This window comes from Apteryx rowi, unplaced genomic scaffold (assembly GCF_003343035.1).
Source record: "Apteryx rowi isolate R43461 unplaced genomic scaffold, aptRow1 scaffold_292, whole genome shotgun sequence".
In the NCBI taxonomy this organism is placed as follows: domain Eukaryota; kingdom Metazoa; phylum Chordata; class Aves; order Apterygiformes; family Apterygidae; genus Apteryx; species Apteryx rowi.
The window spans coordinates 339,765-357,306 of record NW_020449330.1 but is presented as its reverse complement, the minus strand read 5'-3'; the positions used below and the strand labels follow the sequence as shown (position 1 = coordinate 357,306).

General features: G+C 36.7%; 1 protein-coding gene across 10 annotated transcripts in view; it reads right to left on the bottom strand.

Annotated features, from left to right (window-relative positions):
- Positions 1-2,261: 2,261 nt before the first annotated feature.
- Positions 2,262-17,542, bottom strand: part of CUL5 (cullin 5) — a 30,907-nt gene continuing 15,626 nt past the window's right edge. The window contains exons 12-22 of one of the 10 annotated variants that reach the window (XR_003254111.1): positions 16,999-17,063; positions 15,009-15,038; positions 13,185-13,317; positions 12,508-12,639; positions 11,711-11,834; positions 10,809-10,984; positions 10,527-10,688; positions 9,687-9,805; positions 8,278-8,401; positions 5,128-6,655; positions 2,262-3,571 (exon numbers count right to left, since the gene is read on the bottom strand). Coding sequence is in view for 6 of the 10 variants with exons in the window: in XM_026069325.1 (XP_025925110.1) it covers positions 6,461-6,655; positions 8,278-8,401; positions 9,687-9,805; positions 10,527-10,688; positions 10,809-10,984; positions 11,711-11,834; positions 12,508-12,639; positions 13,185-13,317; positions 15,009-15,038; positions 16,999-17,063 (1,260 nt within the window). In the remaining 4 variants the exon portion in view is untranslated. Of the gene's footprint in view, positions 6,656-8,277; positions 8,402-9,686; positions 9,806-10,168; positions 10,298-10,526; positions 10,689-10,808; positions 10,985-11,710; positions 11,835-12,507; positions 12,640-13,184; positions 13,318-15,008; positions 15,039-16,998; positions 17,064-17,542 lie in introns of those variants that run through there. The other 9 variants (XR_003254112.1, XR_003254113.1, XM_026069328.1 and 6 more) reach the window with 9 other exon arrangements.

The following is a 17,542-nucleotide window of genomic DNA, read 5'->3' as shown; positions in this document are numbered from 1 at the left end:
GGCTTCCTTGGGTACCTTCAGGGAACAGTGAGCACTTTTTACTTCTTTCCCCCTTCTTTTCTCCTTTGCCCTTTTCTTCTCCAGGAGGGCTTTAAGATTGAGTAGGGTAATTCAAATTTAGGAGAACTCAGAAAAAGGAGTGTTCAAAAGGGACTGTAGCAAAAGAATAGCACCCTGTATTACCATTTCTTGAGGCTGAGCAGAAGAACCTGGTCACTGTCTGTGGCTGATTTTCTTTGAACCTCCCCAGCACCCACTTTTACTGTTTTATGGATGTTTTGCCATTAATATCTGTTTATGAACCTGTTTTCCATGCATTTGTCTAACCATTTTTGAACCTGCTTGTACCTGTGATCTGCATTCACAATCCACCATGGGAACAAATTCCAGATGTTCACTTTCCACTGTATAAAGTCATCTTCTAGCTGTTTTAAACCAATTTTTTGCTAGTTTTGATCAGGCACCCCCTAGTGCTGATATTACAGGATTCTGCCTTTATGCCTCAGTCATAGTCACATCTGACTTCTCTCTGAACTGAAGTCCTAACTTCCTCCAGCTCCCTGGCAGCTTAGCTTCCTTGGTACCATTTGATGTGGAAACTCATCAAAAGCTTTTGGAAAATGCAATTGTATGTCCTTTGATTCGGTGTGTTTACTGCATCCCCTACTGTACGGCAGCAGGCTTAGCAGGATTTTCCTTTATAGGAGGTATGATGACTCTTCTCCAACAGACTGTTTATTCATGTGATTATATGTCATCAGTGATATTCATCACAGACTCTGCCAMAGGTGGAAGTCATATGCATTGGCCTGTAGTTCCCAGGATCACTTCTAGAGCCTTTTTTGTGGATGAGAGTTACACTAGCAACCCATGGCACATGATAGGTAACACACCTTGGCCAGCAGCTCAGTTTCATATCTAAGTTCCTTCAGAAGTGATGGCTGAATGTCATCTGGTCCAGATGGACTTACTAACATCTAGCTACCTTTTTGGTACAATATTTCCAGCATATTTACCTCAGCTTGATCTAATCTCCTCTGACTACCCGCTATGAAAAATGCAGGAGGTATGGGAGTTTCCTTAATGCCTTCAGCAATACAAATCAATGCAAAGAAAGAATTGAGCCTCTCCACTCTGCTATGGCTTTATCATTTTCAATGTCCCTTCTGCATTTTTGTCATCAAGCAGTCCCACCAGTGTTTGTGACACATTAAAAACAACGCAACTCCCCCTCCACCCCCCAATCAGCTTGAGCATCCTTTGCCAGGTGCTCTTCAAAATCCTTTACAGACACCATGATTTCCAGTTTCCATTTGATCTGCTATGGCTTATAGGCTTTCCTATCCTCCTTATTTGGGCAAGCTTTCCAGTGAAAGTAAGAGGATGACAATGACCTTTCATTAATTACTATACTTTATCAAGAGACAAGGTTCTTGATAAACTTCTGTAACACTTCATACACTCATTTATTCAAGATTTCTTTACCTATCTGCATTAAAATGCAGGCAACAGAAACTAACTACTGACACACTGTGACTGCAATACATAGCAAATCCTGAGCTGTACAGGCATAGTATCAGGCTGGGGTCTTAAAAACAAAAAGAGAAAAATCATAGTGCATCTCCTTCTTCAATTCTTACACCATATCTTCTCACCAAGAACAGCTATAATGTGCTAATTTCACAGTTGCTATTTTCAATTTTCAATCTTTTAGGCTGTTAAAAATCACCACACTGTGCTGCTCTTCCTTAGGAGATTAGATCTTTGATTGTGCCCCAAATCAGCAGACTACATACCCTCAACCATTCTCACTTAGAGGCGTTTCAGATCACATGCAGGATGTGGTGCACAGTATCCAGCTGAAGTTGCATAGCAGATCTCCATCGTTAGAGTGCATAAGAATGAAATACAGGCACCAACTGCACAGATATTAAGAGATGTTTATGTATAAAGCAAAAGAGAAAAATTAAGCCACCTGTTTAGTTTACCAGAAGAACAAGAGAGGTTTAGTGCCTTTCACTTTTAGGTCACTGATTCCATCTAAACTGTGATCAATTTAAGCTGGTAGAAACTGAAACAGCTAAGCAACTCCTGTGATAACTGGTTTATTTCTACAGGACAACTTCACATGGAAGACCATTGCTGTGAAGGAGTACACTTTGCCCTAACAGTGAAAAGAAGTTGGAGAAGTAACAGCAGTGTGCTATGAAAATTCTGTGTACAAGGACTGCCAGTCTGAAAATTGCCATGCACACTGAAGAGTCACTCAAAAATAATATTTATTCCATAGAAATAATTCTAACCTTTAAATACACCAAAAAGCACAAAACACTGAGTTTACTTGGTGCACATAAAGAAAAAAAGGAGTTGAAATGTAAGAGTTTTCACATTAAAAAGCAAGGATTGTCAAAGAAAAGCCATTGCTGCAGAAGCTCTCCTTTGGGCAATCAACATGCCCTGCGCCATTGTTTGGTGACTGCAGGAACAGCTACCTGAAGGTTGCAACAGTTTGCATTATCTGGTGACAAGGTCAGTAATTTTCAGTAACACTCAGATTTCAGGGACAAATGTATTACAAGATTCAGCAATCCAAGTGTGTCCCAGTAATTTTCATAGAGACATAACCATTTTTAAAGAGGTCATAAACAAAAGTTTTAGGCACCCCTCAATCACTTTTGGCAGGTCAGACGCAGATAAATTTTGAAATATTACAGCTCATCTTTAAAAACAATATAGTAGACTGAATAGCTCTACATATATCCTTAAGTACTTGAAAATCATAACAAGAAAGGAACTGCAAGTCTTTCCCCCCTTTTTTTTTTCTTGGTACCCTGATCAGAATAGACTTCATGACTTGGAATCACGCAAATTTCATGCTACAGTATTTTTCAGGACACAGTAACTAGATGAGTACCTGAATTCAACTTAAAAATTTTTGTAGGGGAAAACACCAAAATATCTTGTTAAAATGAGTAGTCTTTTATATTACATTTTTATTTTGCAAGAAAATAAATTATACAACTTAAAAAATAAAATTCAAAAATTAAGCAGTACATCAAAATAGTTCAGCTGGACTGCCATACAGAAACTACCACCATTCAAAATTGTACAGCATTATTATCTTGGTAGTGGCACACATTCAAAATTGTAAATACCATACGTAGATAGATATCACAACTCAGGAACTCAAGTTTGCTCAACACTCCAGACTACATATAGTGTATATGACAGGAAAGCTTTCATGTATTGTTTATTTCACAAATATGACCTCAAAGAATTACAAAGATAGCATCCCAGTCATTTAGATGAAAATAGAAAACAGTTTGAGTTTAAGATAGCAAATCTTTCTGTAAAACTATCAAATCTTTTGCCAATTGTGTTTTTAAAATTTGCACTTTACAGGATAATGGCATCCCAATGCAAATAAATGTAACATGTGAACATTCAAAACATTTATATTAAGTCTAAAAAGGTGAAAACAAGAAAGTCACATTTGTTTTGGAAATGCAATTGCATTACAGTCATAACAAATGAAAGACAGATGAGTAAAAACAGAAGCTAGGGACACCAACTGTGGAAAGAGGAAAATGGAAGACTTCAGAATTGAAACTGAGATCCTCATCAAGTTGTTGGGACAGAGAAAGATTTAAAAGTATTTCTTAATTAAACCCATAAAGAGTGATTTTCCCACCTCTTCTACAATAAATTTTATTCCATAGTTATTCACCGTGGCAGTGCGTGTGGCAACATGTTTTTCAGATGCAGCACCTCTTTAAGCTAGGTCTTTGGACATACATATTCATAGCTAAAAACTGCAGCTTTAAAAGTGCGTTGTTGCCATATTGCAATTGAAGAATAGTTCATTTTTATTTAGATGTGAACTCTACCCTCCCCCAAAGAACAGTTTACCCCAGGTATCTCCCTGTGCCCCAGATGATGCTAGTTTTAAGTGCATATTGGTGAAAGTGACCTGATGAAGGATGCTAAATGTGTTTCTGCATCTTTAACAAATTTGCTGGTGTGATTCGCAGATCTAATTAAAAAAAAAACCAAAACCCTACCCACATCCATTTCCAGTCTACGTTTAAAGAAAAATGACCACGTTATAGGCACATTACCCATTATATTTCCGCATCCCAGGTGTTGAGAAGTATATAGATAACAATATATTTAAAAACATAATCTAAATAAGTGGAGGGAAAATGCAGCTAATTAGCTTTCAGCAATCTATTGCTGTCTGCATACACTCAGACTTCTAAAACAGTCCTATCTGAGATACAATCTCTTAAATTAAATCAATGGCTTTGAAATGAGTATTCCCACCTTTTCAGTCACTTGTATGTGACAATTTCAAATCTGTTGTTCTCTGATTAAGGGATGGAAACTCTTATGTTGAAAAGAGGGTGCTCAGGCACTCTTCAGAGTTTTGGGCTCTCAATTTTCCCCCAATTATCCCAAGTGAGCATTTATTACTTATAATGTAAGTTACAAATACTGAAAATCTTGTAGCACAAAGTTTTTATTAGAATTTTGTCTTCTAATTTATAATATTCAAATAGTTTTTACTGGTTAACTACACAGAACAGCACTTGCTTTTGATTCTGAATAGCAACACCACAGGGCTAAAATAAAAGATGCAGTATTTTTAAACAGCATCCACTTTTGAGTATCGACAAAAGCATATAAGATGAGCTGTGGGATTTCAATTAATTTTAATTTGCCTGCTCTCAATTTCTCTCCATTTCTTGTTCTTGAAACCATCATTCCTGTAGATTTCTTATTCAAGAAGTATGTACTGTTCTCAGGCAATCACACTGGCACTTACATTAGTAATAAAGCATGCAGCCTGTTTAAGGGGACCAAAAGCCATCCTTGCAGTGAGTCTGCTTTTAAACTACTCATTTTACACTTTACAGCAACCATGCGAAAATAAAACTCTTCCTCTTATTTACTGGGAGGTTTTACTTTTTGAGTAAAGTTAATTGCATCCTCTTCCCCCTTTCAATCATCAAAAGAGATGAGACCTTTAGATGTTGTACTTGAATTGGTAAATTAAAAAAAAAAATTGCACAGTTGCCTGTGACATTTATTGAGTATTCATACAGAATTGAGTAAAGCTCAACTTACCTTTTGTCCCAAGACAGGCACTCTGCTCCAGTGATTCATGTTATCAGTTCAGTACATGCTGGGACATTTCAGAGTAGCAGAGAGTCAGGCATTGCCAAGAGACTACTTAAGATGATTGAAAAAAGAAGAGGTAACATTAAAAATGTTGAAATTCCTGATGTGTATTTGGCACTCTCTCTGCATACACTAAACAAGGTACATTCCCCCTTAACTTTTACCATTTTCTTACAGCTGTATTTCCCACCTCCTGCTGGATTCAAAAAAAAAAAAAAAAAAGTAGAGGGTTTGTTTTTTCATATAAAGACGTTGACTTTCTGGCAACAAAACAGTCAAATTTGATTAACCTTACAGGTATAAATAAAGTTACCCATGAGGAATTAATATAGAAATCTTCAAGTATTACTTTCTTTCTGGGAGAGTTGTGCATCAGTTACTCTTTAATGCATTCAGATTTATGTAGTCATATTTAAATATTTGGAATACAAATATTAAATGTACAAGGAAATACACTTAATATTTCTGTTCACTATAACAGACCAACCCATGAAAACTGTTTTTAGAGTGAAGTATCATTCAAGAATGCTTCATCTCTTCAAAAAGATTGTAGCAAATCATCTGTCCAAATAAGATAACAAATAATGTATATCCATTTGTTTACAGCAAACAATATAAAAACAATGATCTCCTGCTTAAGGAAAAATATCACCCACAAGTTGGAATTACTTTCATGTCACTTGTGTGTCAATTATTAAAATCCAGTTACTAGAYTGAAGCACTGCTCTAGCCAGCAGATTTTAACTGTAACAAATATATATCAGTTGTGAGGCATGTGTATGTGTCTCTCAAATGTTATTACATAAAAAGGATCAAAGGTGGACAGTACATTACTTTGCTGATCCAAAACACAAAGTGAAAGTGCTACTTCTAGTCCTAATCGCATTTTAAAAAACAAAAACAAAACAAAACTAATAGCAGTTCCTCAGTGCATGAATATTTGAGTATTTTTTTTCCTTGTGCAAGTACTGGTCATCTAAAAACCCAAACCTGTATTCTTCCTGGTGGGTGTAAATCAAATCTACTTTAAAAAGTTCACAATGGGCTCTTCATGAATGCAAGTTTCCCACAAAACAGCATGCTGTTAAAAGTGTGCAACATGAAGGGAATGCCATCATGCTAGCTGAATGAGATTGGCAAAATATAGTCCTCTTTAAGGTAAGGCAGGGATTTTAATATGTAACGAAAGTCAAAGCAAGTCCTTCTGCAGCATAAACTGTTGCAGCTATCTATCCAAGCACCCTTCCATTTGTGTTCTCAGCATCTTAGAGTCCTCAAATTATGCCATATATATGAAGGTGTTGATATCTGACTCATCTCTTCTGATATATTTGTGCTCTATAAGCCATTCAATTTGCTCTTTTATCATTTTCTTTTGCGGCAAGAACATGTTTTTCAATATTTCTACCAGTTCAGTCTGAAGCTGGGCATTAGTAATTTTCTTCCGCATTTTCATTATTTGGATGATAGCCTCCTGGTGGGGAACAACAACAACAAGAAGTTTCATAATTATATATACACACATGCGCACACACACACACATTTTGAAATATCTGACAGAAGTGACAAAGTGAACACAGGGGGCTCCTTGTAAGGCAAGACAGCAAAAAATTTGAATTTTTCTCAAAAATCAAATAGAAAAATTATCTTGCTATCAGGTAGTCTCAATACAACATGACACAGTAAATGCTGTGCATAAAAGAGGCTGCAATTAAAACAAGACAGGGCCAACTTCTACTCCTGCTTACGCATTTCTAAAAATGAGGGTCATCTTAACCCACTCGGGAGGGGGAGGGGGGGAAGGAACACCCAAAACCCACTCTAAATAGGATGCTTCACCTTTGTGAATCACAACCAGTTGCCCACTAGGGTACCACAGTAAAACTTTAAACATCAGAATAAAACAGGATAAAGATTGCTTGGGAGTTTCTATTCTCCCAGTCCCATAATACAAAAAAGAATAAAGAAAACTAATGCCAGGAATGCTGGAAAAATGCAAGAAGAAAACCTTTTACATGCAAGGTCAGACCACGGATTTCATCACCTCACAAGCTGCAGCCAAGAACTTGGCAAAACTCAAATCAAGGAAAACAGTGTAGCAAAGGTTAATTTAGGCTACCTTAAAAACATTCTTGAAATTATAAATCCATGTAGTATAATATAGCTTTGAATTTGAATGTGTCACTTCATTAGGTACAAAGCTACATTCTGTTGCTACATTTCTTAGCATAAGTAATTATGTTCAATGAACAGTTCAATGAACTGTTCTTACAAAGAGGTTGATGAACAAAGTAACAGACTGAAGCATTGGCAAGATGCAAGAACAACAGGATGACTCCAGTCACCAACTTTTGGAGATGAATCTGCAGTTAAATCTTATATCTAAATGTGTATCAGTCACTAAAATCTAACATTTATTCATGCTATAAGCAGAAGTCACCATCTCCAGGGGAATACTGTGGGAAATGCAACCTTAATGTCAAAACAGAATGTGGGAGTTCTCCTTTGGTAAGTGCGACCAGGCATTAATCCTGCTGAAAGGATGGCCAAGATGCTAAGTCAGGCAGTACGGTTTGCAATGTGACTGGCCTGAAATGTAATCCGAGTGATCAGAAAAGATCTGCAATTTGAAGAGAAGCTGTGAGTTTGAGACTCCATTGCAGGTGACAATCTCTGATGCCCAAACCCGTTGTTCTGAACCATCAGCTCAAAGATTTTACATGAAGTGTGACTCCAACCCAGAATATTCTACTCTCTTCATACAGAGCAGTCAAAAAGACCTCAAGATCAGTAATACTGTTTGTTCATCTTGGTGTCTCAAGTAAGTCAACTTAACCATCTGCTGCCACCCGCTAATGATTATGCCTTCACTTGCTTAGTACATGTTTCCTCCTCTTTACAAATCAAAAGATGTTGTATCAGAACAGGAGGCTGCTATCTACAAGTGTACACACACACACACACACAATCTGGTATCTGCAAAGGATCACAAGCATTCATTTCATACCTCAGCTTTCAAATGTGGACAGTATGTAATAGCAATAATATAAGACAGGAATTAAGGTAATTTTATATTCCCCTGTCAGTTTTACTTGCCTGGGTTCGCAATATTCTTAGCTGGACTATTCCTTCATTCTCCTCTTCTCGCATCCTCTCCGTTGTAAGTTGCAATCGACCAATCAAATTTATCTTGCCCCTTTTCTGAACTTTAGCATTTTTTCTGAAAAAGTTGTATTGTATAAAAATAAGCCATAAATACATTTTCAGTTAAGGAATTCCCATTAAACTTACATTAAAAGAGCACTGAGTACCATCTTATATCAGGTATTTATAGGCTATTAGTAGTACAGCAGTGAGGTAGCTGGCTGGTAAATCCAAATACAATGCCAGTTTCTCCCACCAATAAAACCCGAATATACCAGCATTTAAAACATCCATCAGCTGAAACTGACAGTGTCCAAAACTGGAAAGTAACCAGTAACATTTTAAAGAAGAAATTTCTAGAGAAATATATTTCAGTTTATATAAAACCAGGGTTCTGTAAAGGAGCTTTTACAAGTAATTTCAGGAAATGGAACTAGTTCATTTTTCAATCAAAAGAAATGGCTATCATAAAAACAGGAGAAAAACAGGTAAATATAGCAAAAATCTGATGCCATTCTTCACCCACAAATTTGCTGTACAGCCTGTCTCTTCTGTTATGTCCTGTCATCATTTCTCAAAGTTTATGATCCTGATAAGAAGAAACATCATGGGCCCTGGGCAAGAAACTGCGCACCAGGAGCAGCAGATTTGGCACCTCTCTCTCCACAGATCCAGATGTCCAGGCGCTAGTAAAAATGAGGCCCAGAATCTGAGATTAATAGCAAGGAGCCAGTTCTAATCACAGTTATTCACAATAAAGAGAGGCAAAATCAAAGTAAAACGCATTAAACAGTATATACCATTTAGATGTTCTCTCTATATACTATCTTACGTTCTGAAGGATTCCAAAGCACCAGGAAGAGAGTATTGCAATTTTCACTGAAATAAAGATGTGCCTCTCTAGTTGAAATCACAGCGACAAGGCACCATAATATTAAGCAGTTTCACTTTCTGTTTAAACTTATCACTCTGTTTTTGAAGCAGCTGGGGAGGTGGAAATATCAATACGGTAGCAATGTTCTGCTTACATGCTGTTCTTCCTATATGAAATCTCATAGGCTCATTAGTAACAGCAAGATCACAAAGCCTCATATTTTGTACCTCATCCATACATGTTTAATAAAATTTAACTCCACAGAAATCAGAACCATAGAAACACTCATCTGAAGGGGCCCCTGGATGTCATCTAGTCCAACCACCTACTTGAAGCACAATGCAACCAAAACTCAAGTGAAAATCAGGGCAGCCAAGGGTCTGTCTAGCTGAATCTTGAAAATTTCCAAAGATGAAGGTTAACTTAAAGTGAATTCCTTTAATTCTAAAATAGTACATTTTATTTTCATTTTCAAACATCATCTTACATTAAACTGAACTCCTGGTTCACCGAGAAGAGGGTTCCTTCTGTAAAGTCTTTGGGTGAATTGACTTGAGGTTCATACAATAAAACCTGACGTTTCAGCTTTGGAAATGCTACAAGAGACTACAGAGAAAAGGGGGAAAAAAGAATGAAAATAAAACACCAGACTTTCTAAATGGAACCAATAACTATTTAAGAACATAGTTCCCTGCTGGGTGGACTGTGGACTATGTAACTACATAGTCTTGTTTGGAGCTGCTGGAGGGCAACATGAAGATACCAGTAAAATCACAGACGGGACAGTTTACCATGTCACTTTTTGAAACGAGTTAGCATAAACAAGATCATACAGAAGAAGTAAAATGCATGAACTCACACCTAAAGAGGTAACTTCTGGTGTTCAGTCTGCTTTACTTGACCAGTCTCATTATTCTTAAGCCAAATAATTAAAAGATAAAGCAAACAAGTTATTTTTAAGCAACATACATTTAGCAGGTACCACTGAGTTCCTAGAATTAGACCAGTCCCACTCCACAAACCACAATCATAACTGTGTGCTTAGGCAGTATATGGTCAGAAAGATCTTGCTGTTTCCAAAAGCTAAGTTAGGTAATTCTGGGAAGAGAGAACACAACGTAAAGGCTGCATGTACTCAACAGTAGTGCAGGGAGCCAGCATTACAACTGATTAATTAGTAGAAAAGGTGTTCACACTTCAGTTTCAAAAAGTTATCTGATAGTGCTTTAAAAATATGAAGCCAGTACTTCAGAGTTAAAAAAAAAAAAAAAAAAAAAAAAAAAAAAAAACAACTAGAAGAAATCTGTCTCAAGGGAAAGGGAAATACCCATAAAGTCCTCCTAAGTTCTGCATCAGGGAGTTCAGTTGCCAGTTTAAGATTTTCAAAGCTGATCTTCTCTCTGGGTCTTTGGTTCCACGCAAACAGCACAGCTAGCTGAAATGTTGTTACCTCCAAGTCATACTGGCCAACCTCATTCTTAAAAGTTATCTGTGAATATAAAGACAGAATTTTGCTTATAAGACTTTCTGGAACACCAGCTTTCTTGCTGTTATAAAGACACAGAAAGTACAGACATTAAAACAGACATAATAAAAACTATAAACTTACAATTCCATTGGACATGAGGTGATGCCAGTGCAGTTTTCTACCACTGTGATTCTTTTTATAAAACTCCTCAACTTCTGGGATGAGATCTTCTAATTCCGTGGGCAGTGAGACAAACACTTTTTCAGAACTTCGAGACCAGGCACCAGCGTTTAAAATTTTAATATTCACAGAGTCAGCTGTAAGACAACATGGGATCATATGACTCTCCAGGTATAACAGATAAACAAATGTATTTTTCTACTTTAAATAAGATTAAAGAGGACTGAATCTTCAGAAAGCAGCATGGTGTCTATCTATTTACATTAGCCTACTCTATTTATCCACTGCTGACTTTCTGCCAGCAATATCGACCAAAATCTCAGCTTTTTTGCTGGCTTCTGCAGAGCTCCCTAAACCCTGATGCTACCTTATTGCTGTTGCTTGTATGCACTGTTCAAGGGGTTTCCAGCAGTGGAAAAATCTAGATGTTTCCCAGCCTCTCTCAGTGAAATTTAATCTCAGATACATGATTTGAGCTCTTAGTAGTGTGCATCCAGCCTTCCTGCTGGTAGATAAAGGAGGAGCACAGCATGAAGCACTCATGAAGAATGATGAGGGCATAAAAAAGGGGTAGTTAAGGCATTCACCTGGTTGAGGATCAAGCCTCTGTTTGGAATTTAACTACAAGAGTAGGGAGTTTATATCTACAAGATTGCTCATGAGGGAAAAAAAACCAAGTAACTTAAAAAAGTGATATAGCTCAAGTGTCAATTGTAAGAGGAGTACAGAGTACAGACACTTCAAACCTAAGGGTAACAAAATCCTGACTACATTCAATCTGGTATAATTTTTAACTCAAGAATCAGCAGAATTATTTTTCCATCAAGAGAAATGAAAAATAGCAAATCATTTGAAAACAATACCTGGTAGAGCAAGTTTATTGTTTTTGTGCATTTCTTTGAAGGCCTGGTTCAAGTCTTCAGATACTTTGATATCCTGGAACATTCTAGCCAACTTATTTACATAGTCTGCTGGCATACCTACTTCCTGTAAAAATAAACAGGACACGGAACTATAACATAGACATCTAAGGACAAAACCCTTTAGTTTTAAAATAATAAATTCAAAAAATTAACAACAGTAGCGAAGTACATAGTTATCATCAATTTATAATAACGAACTGCAATGCTGGAAAAAGTTTTTTTTTTTTTTTTGGCATGGATTACAAGTAGTTACCCTTAAGGACATATGATGATTCTCTAAAAGAAATCCAGGTGCTTAAGAACATACGCAAGCATTATGGTACCAATGAATTCTGAGATTTGAAGGAATGTTTATGGCGTGTAAATCATATTCTAATTTATATAAAATTTCAATTAGTCTGATCACAAGTCTCAAATGTATATACAGACCTAAAAAACAAGTCAAATGCATGGTGGTCATTTGCACGTAATTATCTGAAGGCTTCAAATATTCCATATGTGAAATATCTTAAAATCTGTAACTACCACTAATAGGGTCAAAATTTCTCTTAGAAAAGAGCTAAGCTGTTTTACTTTTCCAAAAGTTTTGCAATAATAAGGAAGCATAAGGTGGCCTATGTGGGTTTTAATTTAAAATAGAACTCACCTAAGCAAGAAGGATATCTAAGTTCAGGAATGAGAATTAATACTGCAAGCAACAGGAAGGAGCAAATAAAGCAAAACATTAGGCTACTTACTCTGAGCCATTCCACCATGTTCTCCTCAATTTCACTATCAGCTGATATATCTAATATCAGGCGTCTTGTCAAGTGAGCTTTGTGATACCGCATGAAAACATCTTTATTTTGTACATATTTAAGTACCAAAAGCTGCCAAAAGAAGTAGAATTTAATATATTTGTTTGAACTGTTAATCAGACAAGTCTTTCCATGATGATCTAATAACACTACGGACTATGAAGCAGAAAAAGGCTACCTGAAATTGCCTTAAAAGATACTATCATACTATCGCAGGTTACAACTATGAATCTTTTATAACATCATATCTCCCATTTTTTCATTTGTCAGCCATTGAGGAATCTCTCTTAAATCAGAAGGCATTAAACACTGGTATATAAAAATCTCCTATATAATTTTCTAGACTAGAATGTATGATGTGTAGTTACTGTAATGAGCTACACAGTTTGATATTGGCAACAAATTAGCATATTAATTTTGTGAACTGACAACACAGACATGAAACACTGCATGGTTTACAACTTATACAGACACACTTCATTATATAACAAATTCTCCTCCCCATTATTACACCCTGCATAACTTGTTTTCAAGATCAAGGCACTAAACTGCTTCCAGAAATACGACAACCAAATTTATTCGTCAGAACAATTAAGAAGTAGAAAGCAAGAACATACCACTTCTTTAAGCTTTGCTTCAATTTCTTCAGAGGTTAGTTTTTTGCTTAGTGGTGTTTTTCTTAGCAACATATCACAGTAATTAGCAAGAAGCTCAGGGCATTTGGATTCAGGCTGTGTTTTCAGTCCAACACTAAATAAAACAATAACAACAACAACATATCTTCAAATTGAAGAGAATCCTTCTATACTGGAATTGTCACACTTAACAAGACAGACCACCCTTTCCCCGTCCACTTGGCAAGAATCCTAGCAATGAATTCATACCCTTGTTAAACTAATGAACAGTTAGGGAAAATTCCCTTTTCCTCTTCAAATAGTAAATACTACCAACCATTTTTAGACAGCTTCTACAGCTTGAGCATTTCAACTGCTTTTAATTTTAGAACTCTTAACTATGCAGGATTACTTTCAAACTGTACTTTGAAATGAGACACAAAACACCCCAACRAAGTATTGCCTAGCAATAAGTATTCCAGTAAAGAATTACCAAATACTGCAGTGAAATCCGTTTCGCTCATCTAGTCAGTACCCCCTACTGACAACTGTCAAGAAGCAACCTCATGCACTGCATTTTGCAGATGGCAAAGTCAGACACACATATCAGGCAGTAATGGGATCAAATTATTTTACAGTAGGTGGAAACAGCAGGCTGACAGCTTGGAGATTAAAAAAGAGATTAAAATTGAACAAGAAGATGCTATAGTAGTTAAACTGCAGTTCTTCGAAACGTGCGCAAAGAGCACAAGGTGGCATTCGGAACCTCTGTCCAGGTGTTGACTAAACTAGTGCCAGGGATCAATCCCTGCTCCTTAAGTTACGTAGTACCAATTTGATTGCTTGTCTTGAATTGTTAGGGCCAGCTCTCTCTGTAACAGATTCTCTTGGACAGATACACTTGAATGGGCCCAAAACAGAGACAGCATGCAAGCTAACAGGTAAGCCATGGGGGCACGTGGGGATCCAGCGCTCCTGCTCATTCTCTCACCCTCTCTCATCAGCTAGCACAGACGGTGCTAAAACTCTTCAGATAACTCATCCTTTCTAGTTCATAAAGTAGCTCATAGGCTGGTGTCCATTGCCTTCCTTAAGGCCATTTGAAGTAAGAGTAGATCAATGGCCTTGGTAATTACAAGACAGAATTCTTACTTAAGCAATGTGTTCTTTCGTATTTCTGAACAGGTGTCTTCAGGATCCTGACAGTACACAAGAATTACCAAGTTCCATATTCTTAAGCTAAACTTAATGGCACAAATTAGATGGGATAAAGTTTCCGTTCAATAAAAAACAGATTACATGAGTAGGTAACTCAAAGAAGCTTGAGAAGAACAATAAACAGAAGACTATCGCCATCATGGTGGTAAGAAAGAAACTTAGAAAATTCAGTTTTTTTTGGGGGGGGGGGAACCAAAGCAAACCCCCCAAATCTAAAATACGTCATTAGACAGATTTAGTTTCCAAGGAGTGAAACACAGTTTTAGTGAGGTATTGGTTTGGATGTTCCCACAGGAAATTAAACCATTAGCCGAGACCTAAAATAACCTTCTCTACCTTGCCTATGACTATACAAAGAGTACAAATCAGGGATAGACCTTTGTGAAGGTGTTTGTCCAATAATATGAAGACAGCAAGGCTTACCATTACTCCAAAACCAAACATAAAATAAGAACCAAAATGCTAAACAGATTTTTATATCCCCCTCCTCTCCAAACACACACACACACAAACTCACGGATGCTAAATACTAAAATCCCACAGATGCAGTTTCACGCTTTTCCCCAGAGAAAGAGCATAAATAAGGAACTTCCAGGTAATGATGATTACCTATCCTGAAAAAAGAGCCAGGTGATAAACCTGAAATAAGAAAAATATAGCCTTTACCCATACCAACAAATGGTGTAGAGAATCATTTTAATTTGTTCAGCTCTCTTGTAAGAAAACATATCTATTTTATCTGAGGCTATTGGAGAACTTAGATTAGCTTACCACAGATTGCACAGAGTTGTACATACTATGTTGACATTCCATAAAACAGACAACGTACCCTGAACCCAGCCTACTGCCTACAAAATTTAATCTTCTAAATAAGAATCCTAGAAAATGAATTAACAGCATCTCTGAAACTCAGGTTGGTGTTTTCTTAGAAATCTCAAGGATGAAACCATAGCAACTCTATCACATAACTACTCGTGCCCTAACCAGTGTGAGATCACTTTAGACCTAACAATAACTGCCTTATCAGCTGCAACTTTCACCAGCGATTATAGTTTGGAACCGATGCACTGTTACTGAGATTTGTTCTGATCATAAGTCACATCTATTATTAGATTACTGTATCTACAGTAAATTCCCAGTTCAAATTATTCCATTCTTGTCTTTACCTTATTTGCTGGGTCTTGTTACTGTGTCACAGAATCAATGTGAGGCAAATAAAAGAGTATCCAGCCATACAGCAAGAGATGACAACTCTTTAATCCCCTTTCATCATATAATAAAAATGTTTTTGAGAAAAGTAGTATTTGTTTTCCTATTTTGGGGGACTGAAAATATTCAGTACTTGTTCACTGTTAGGGGAAAAATTTCCATCCCAAAATAGCGGACTGGCGACTACATTGTATCTATAATACAGGGTGGCAAGAGTTTCGCTGTTAATGCAATGTTCGACAGTAGATTCTCCACATGATTATTTAAGTGGCATTTTCATGAAAGATAGCGAAACAAAACAACTAGTTCCACTACCTGAAGATCTACCGACACATCACTTGTACTTGTACACATTTTCTATGTGGAAAAGCATTCAGGGAACAGATGCAGACATAATTAAGCCTTCTACTATGCCTCTGGTACCTTGGGCACAAACCAGCATGTGCTGTGGCCTGTCCAGAGCTAAGCATCCATCAGTTAGATGCCCAGTGCGCAGCAGCTGGACAGCCTGACTCTTTTCCCAAGAAGACACCGGTCCTTTCAGTCTACTATTTTTTCCACCCCTTTCACCTACTTTGTTCTTATTTTTCACAAAAGGTGTAGAAATTTGAGACACACACCCTTCAGCCAATTGCAATATAATTCGACAAACTGGTTTAGAAGTTCTTGGAAGGGGAAGCTGACAGCCCAACTACATAAGCTTTGTTGCTGTAGTAAGTCAGACCACAAATTATACATAAGCAATCCAGTTATATAAACATATACAGATTCCTACTCAAGTGGCACATCACATGCTAAATTAACAGTTTTAATTAACTGACTGCTAACTCCTTTTGGCTGAGTTATCAAAGTGGCTACCTTAAGCTTTTTTTTTTTTTTGAGGGAAAAGTGTAAAAAAAAAAAAAAAAAAAAAAAGTCATACAAGTTAACCTAATCTTCTACTGAAAGCTGTTTAAACTAACCCAGTTGATCCTGCACTGAAGCAAAACTGTTGTGCCCACAAAGGTCACTCTCACAGCTCACACAGAGATCACAGCCTCAGTTTTCCCCAGAATTTTTACTCAAGTTTCAGCAGAGTTGCACTGCTCAGTTATTTGGAAACAATAATTCTGGAAGGCATTATTTAGTTCAGCTAACAAAGTGACTCATTATAAAAGTAACAGATCCCAATTACAGCAAATAAATTCGAGTTTACATAGGCTACATTATCGACCTCCTGTCATGGGAAGGGTGTTTTAACAGAGTTTCATAAGCAATGACAAATTGCATTATGCAAGGAATTCAAAGCACTTAAATACACTGTGTTACTTTTTAAAGAGACATTTAAAATGGAAGCTTGATCTTTAACAATTTAAAAAACTTGATTCACATTCAAGTTTATATGGCTTACCCCTTTTGCTTCAGTGGCAATTCAAGTTTAAATATTGTAGCATCATTCACAACTGCTTTGTATGCCTAAGATAAACAATTAAAAGTTATTAGTGCTTCACTCAACTTCTCTCTTCAAAGTACGAAATTACAGAGATTTCATTTCCCTTTTTTAGATGACTGTAGCACAGCACTGCATTACAAATTCATCTACTTCATTTATTAGCCCAAAGTTTATGGATTTGATTTTCAGCATAAGAGTTCAAATCCTAAGACTCAATTTTTCATTAACTGATGCTTTACATTTCCATCTTTTCCATTAACATACTACTTCCCTTTAAGCAGCAACCTTGTAGAGGACTGCATGGAACAGACTGTGTATCTGAAGTCATGGTATTACACCCAGATATATAGTAAATTCTAAACATAAATCTATTGTTGAATCAGACGATAAAACTTAAGCTGCTCAACACAAAGATAGCCTTCTGAGGTGCTGCACAACATTAGAAATCTGAAAACAAATGCAGTTTTATAAGCTAGTACAATACAAATTAAAACAAAAGGTT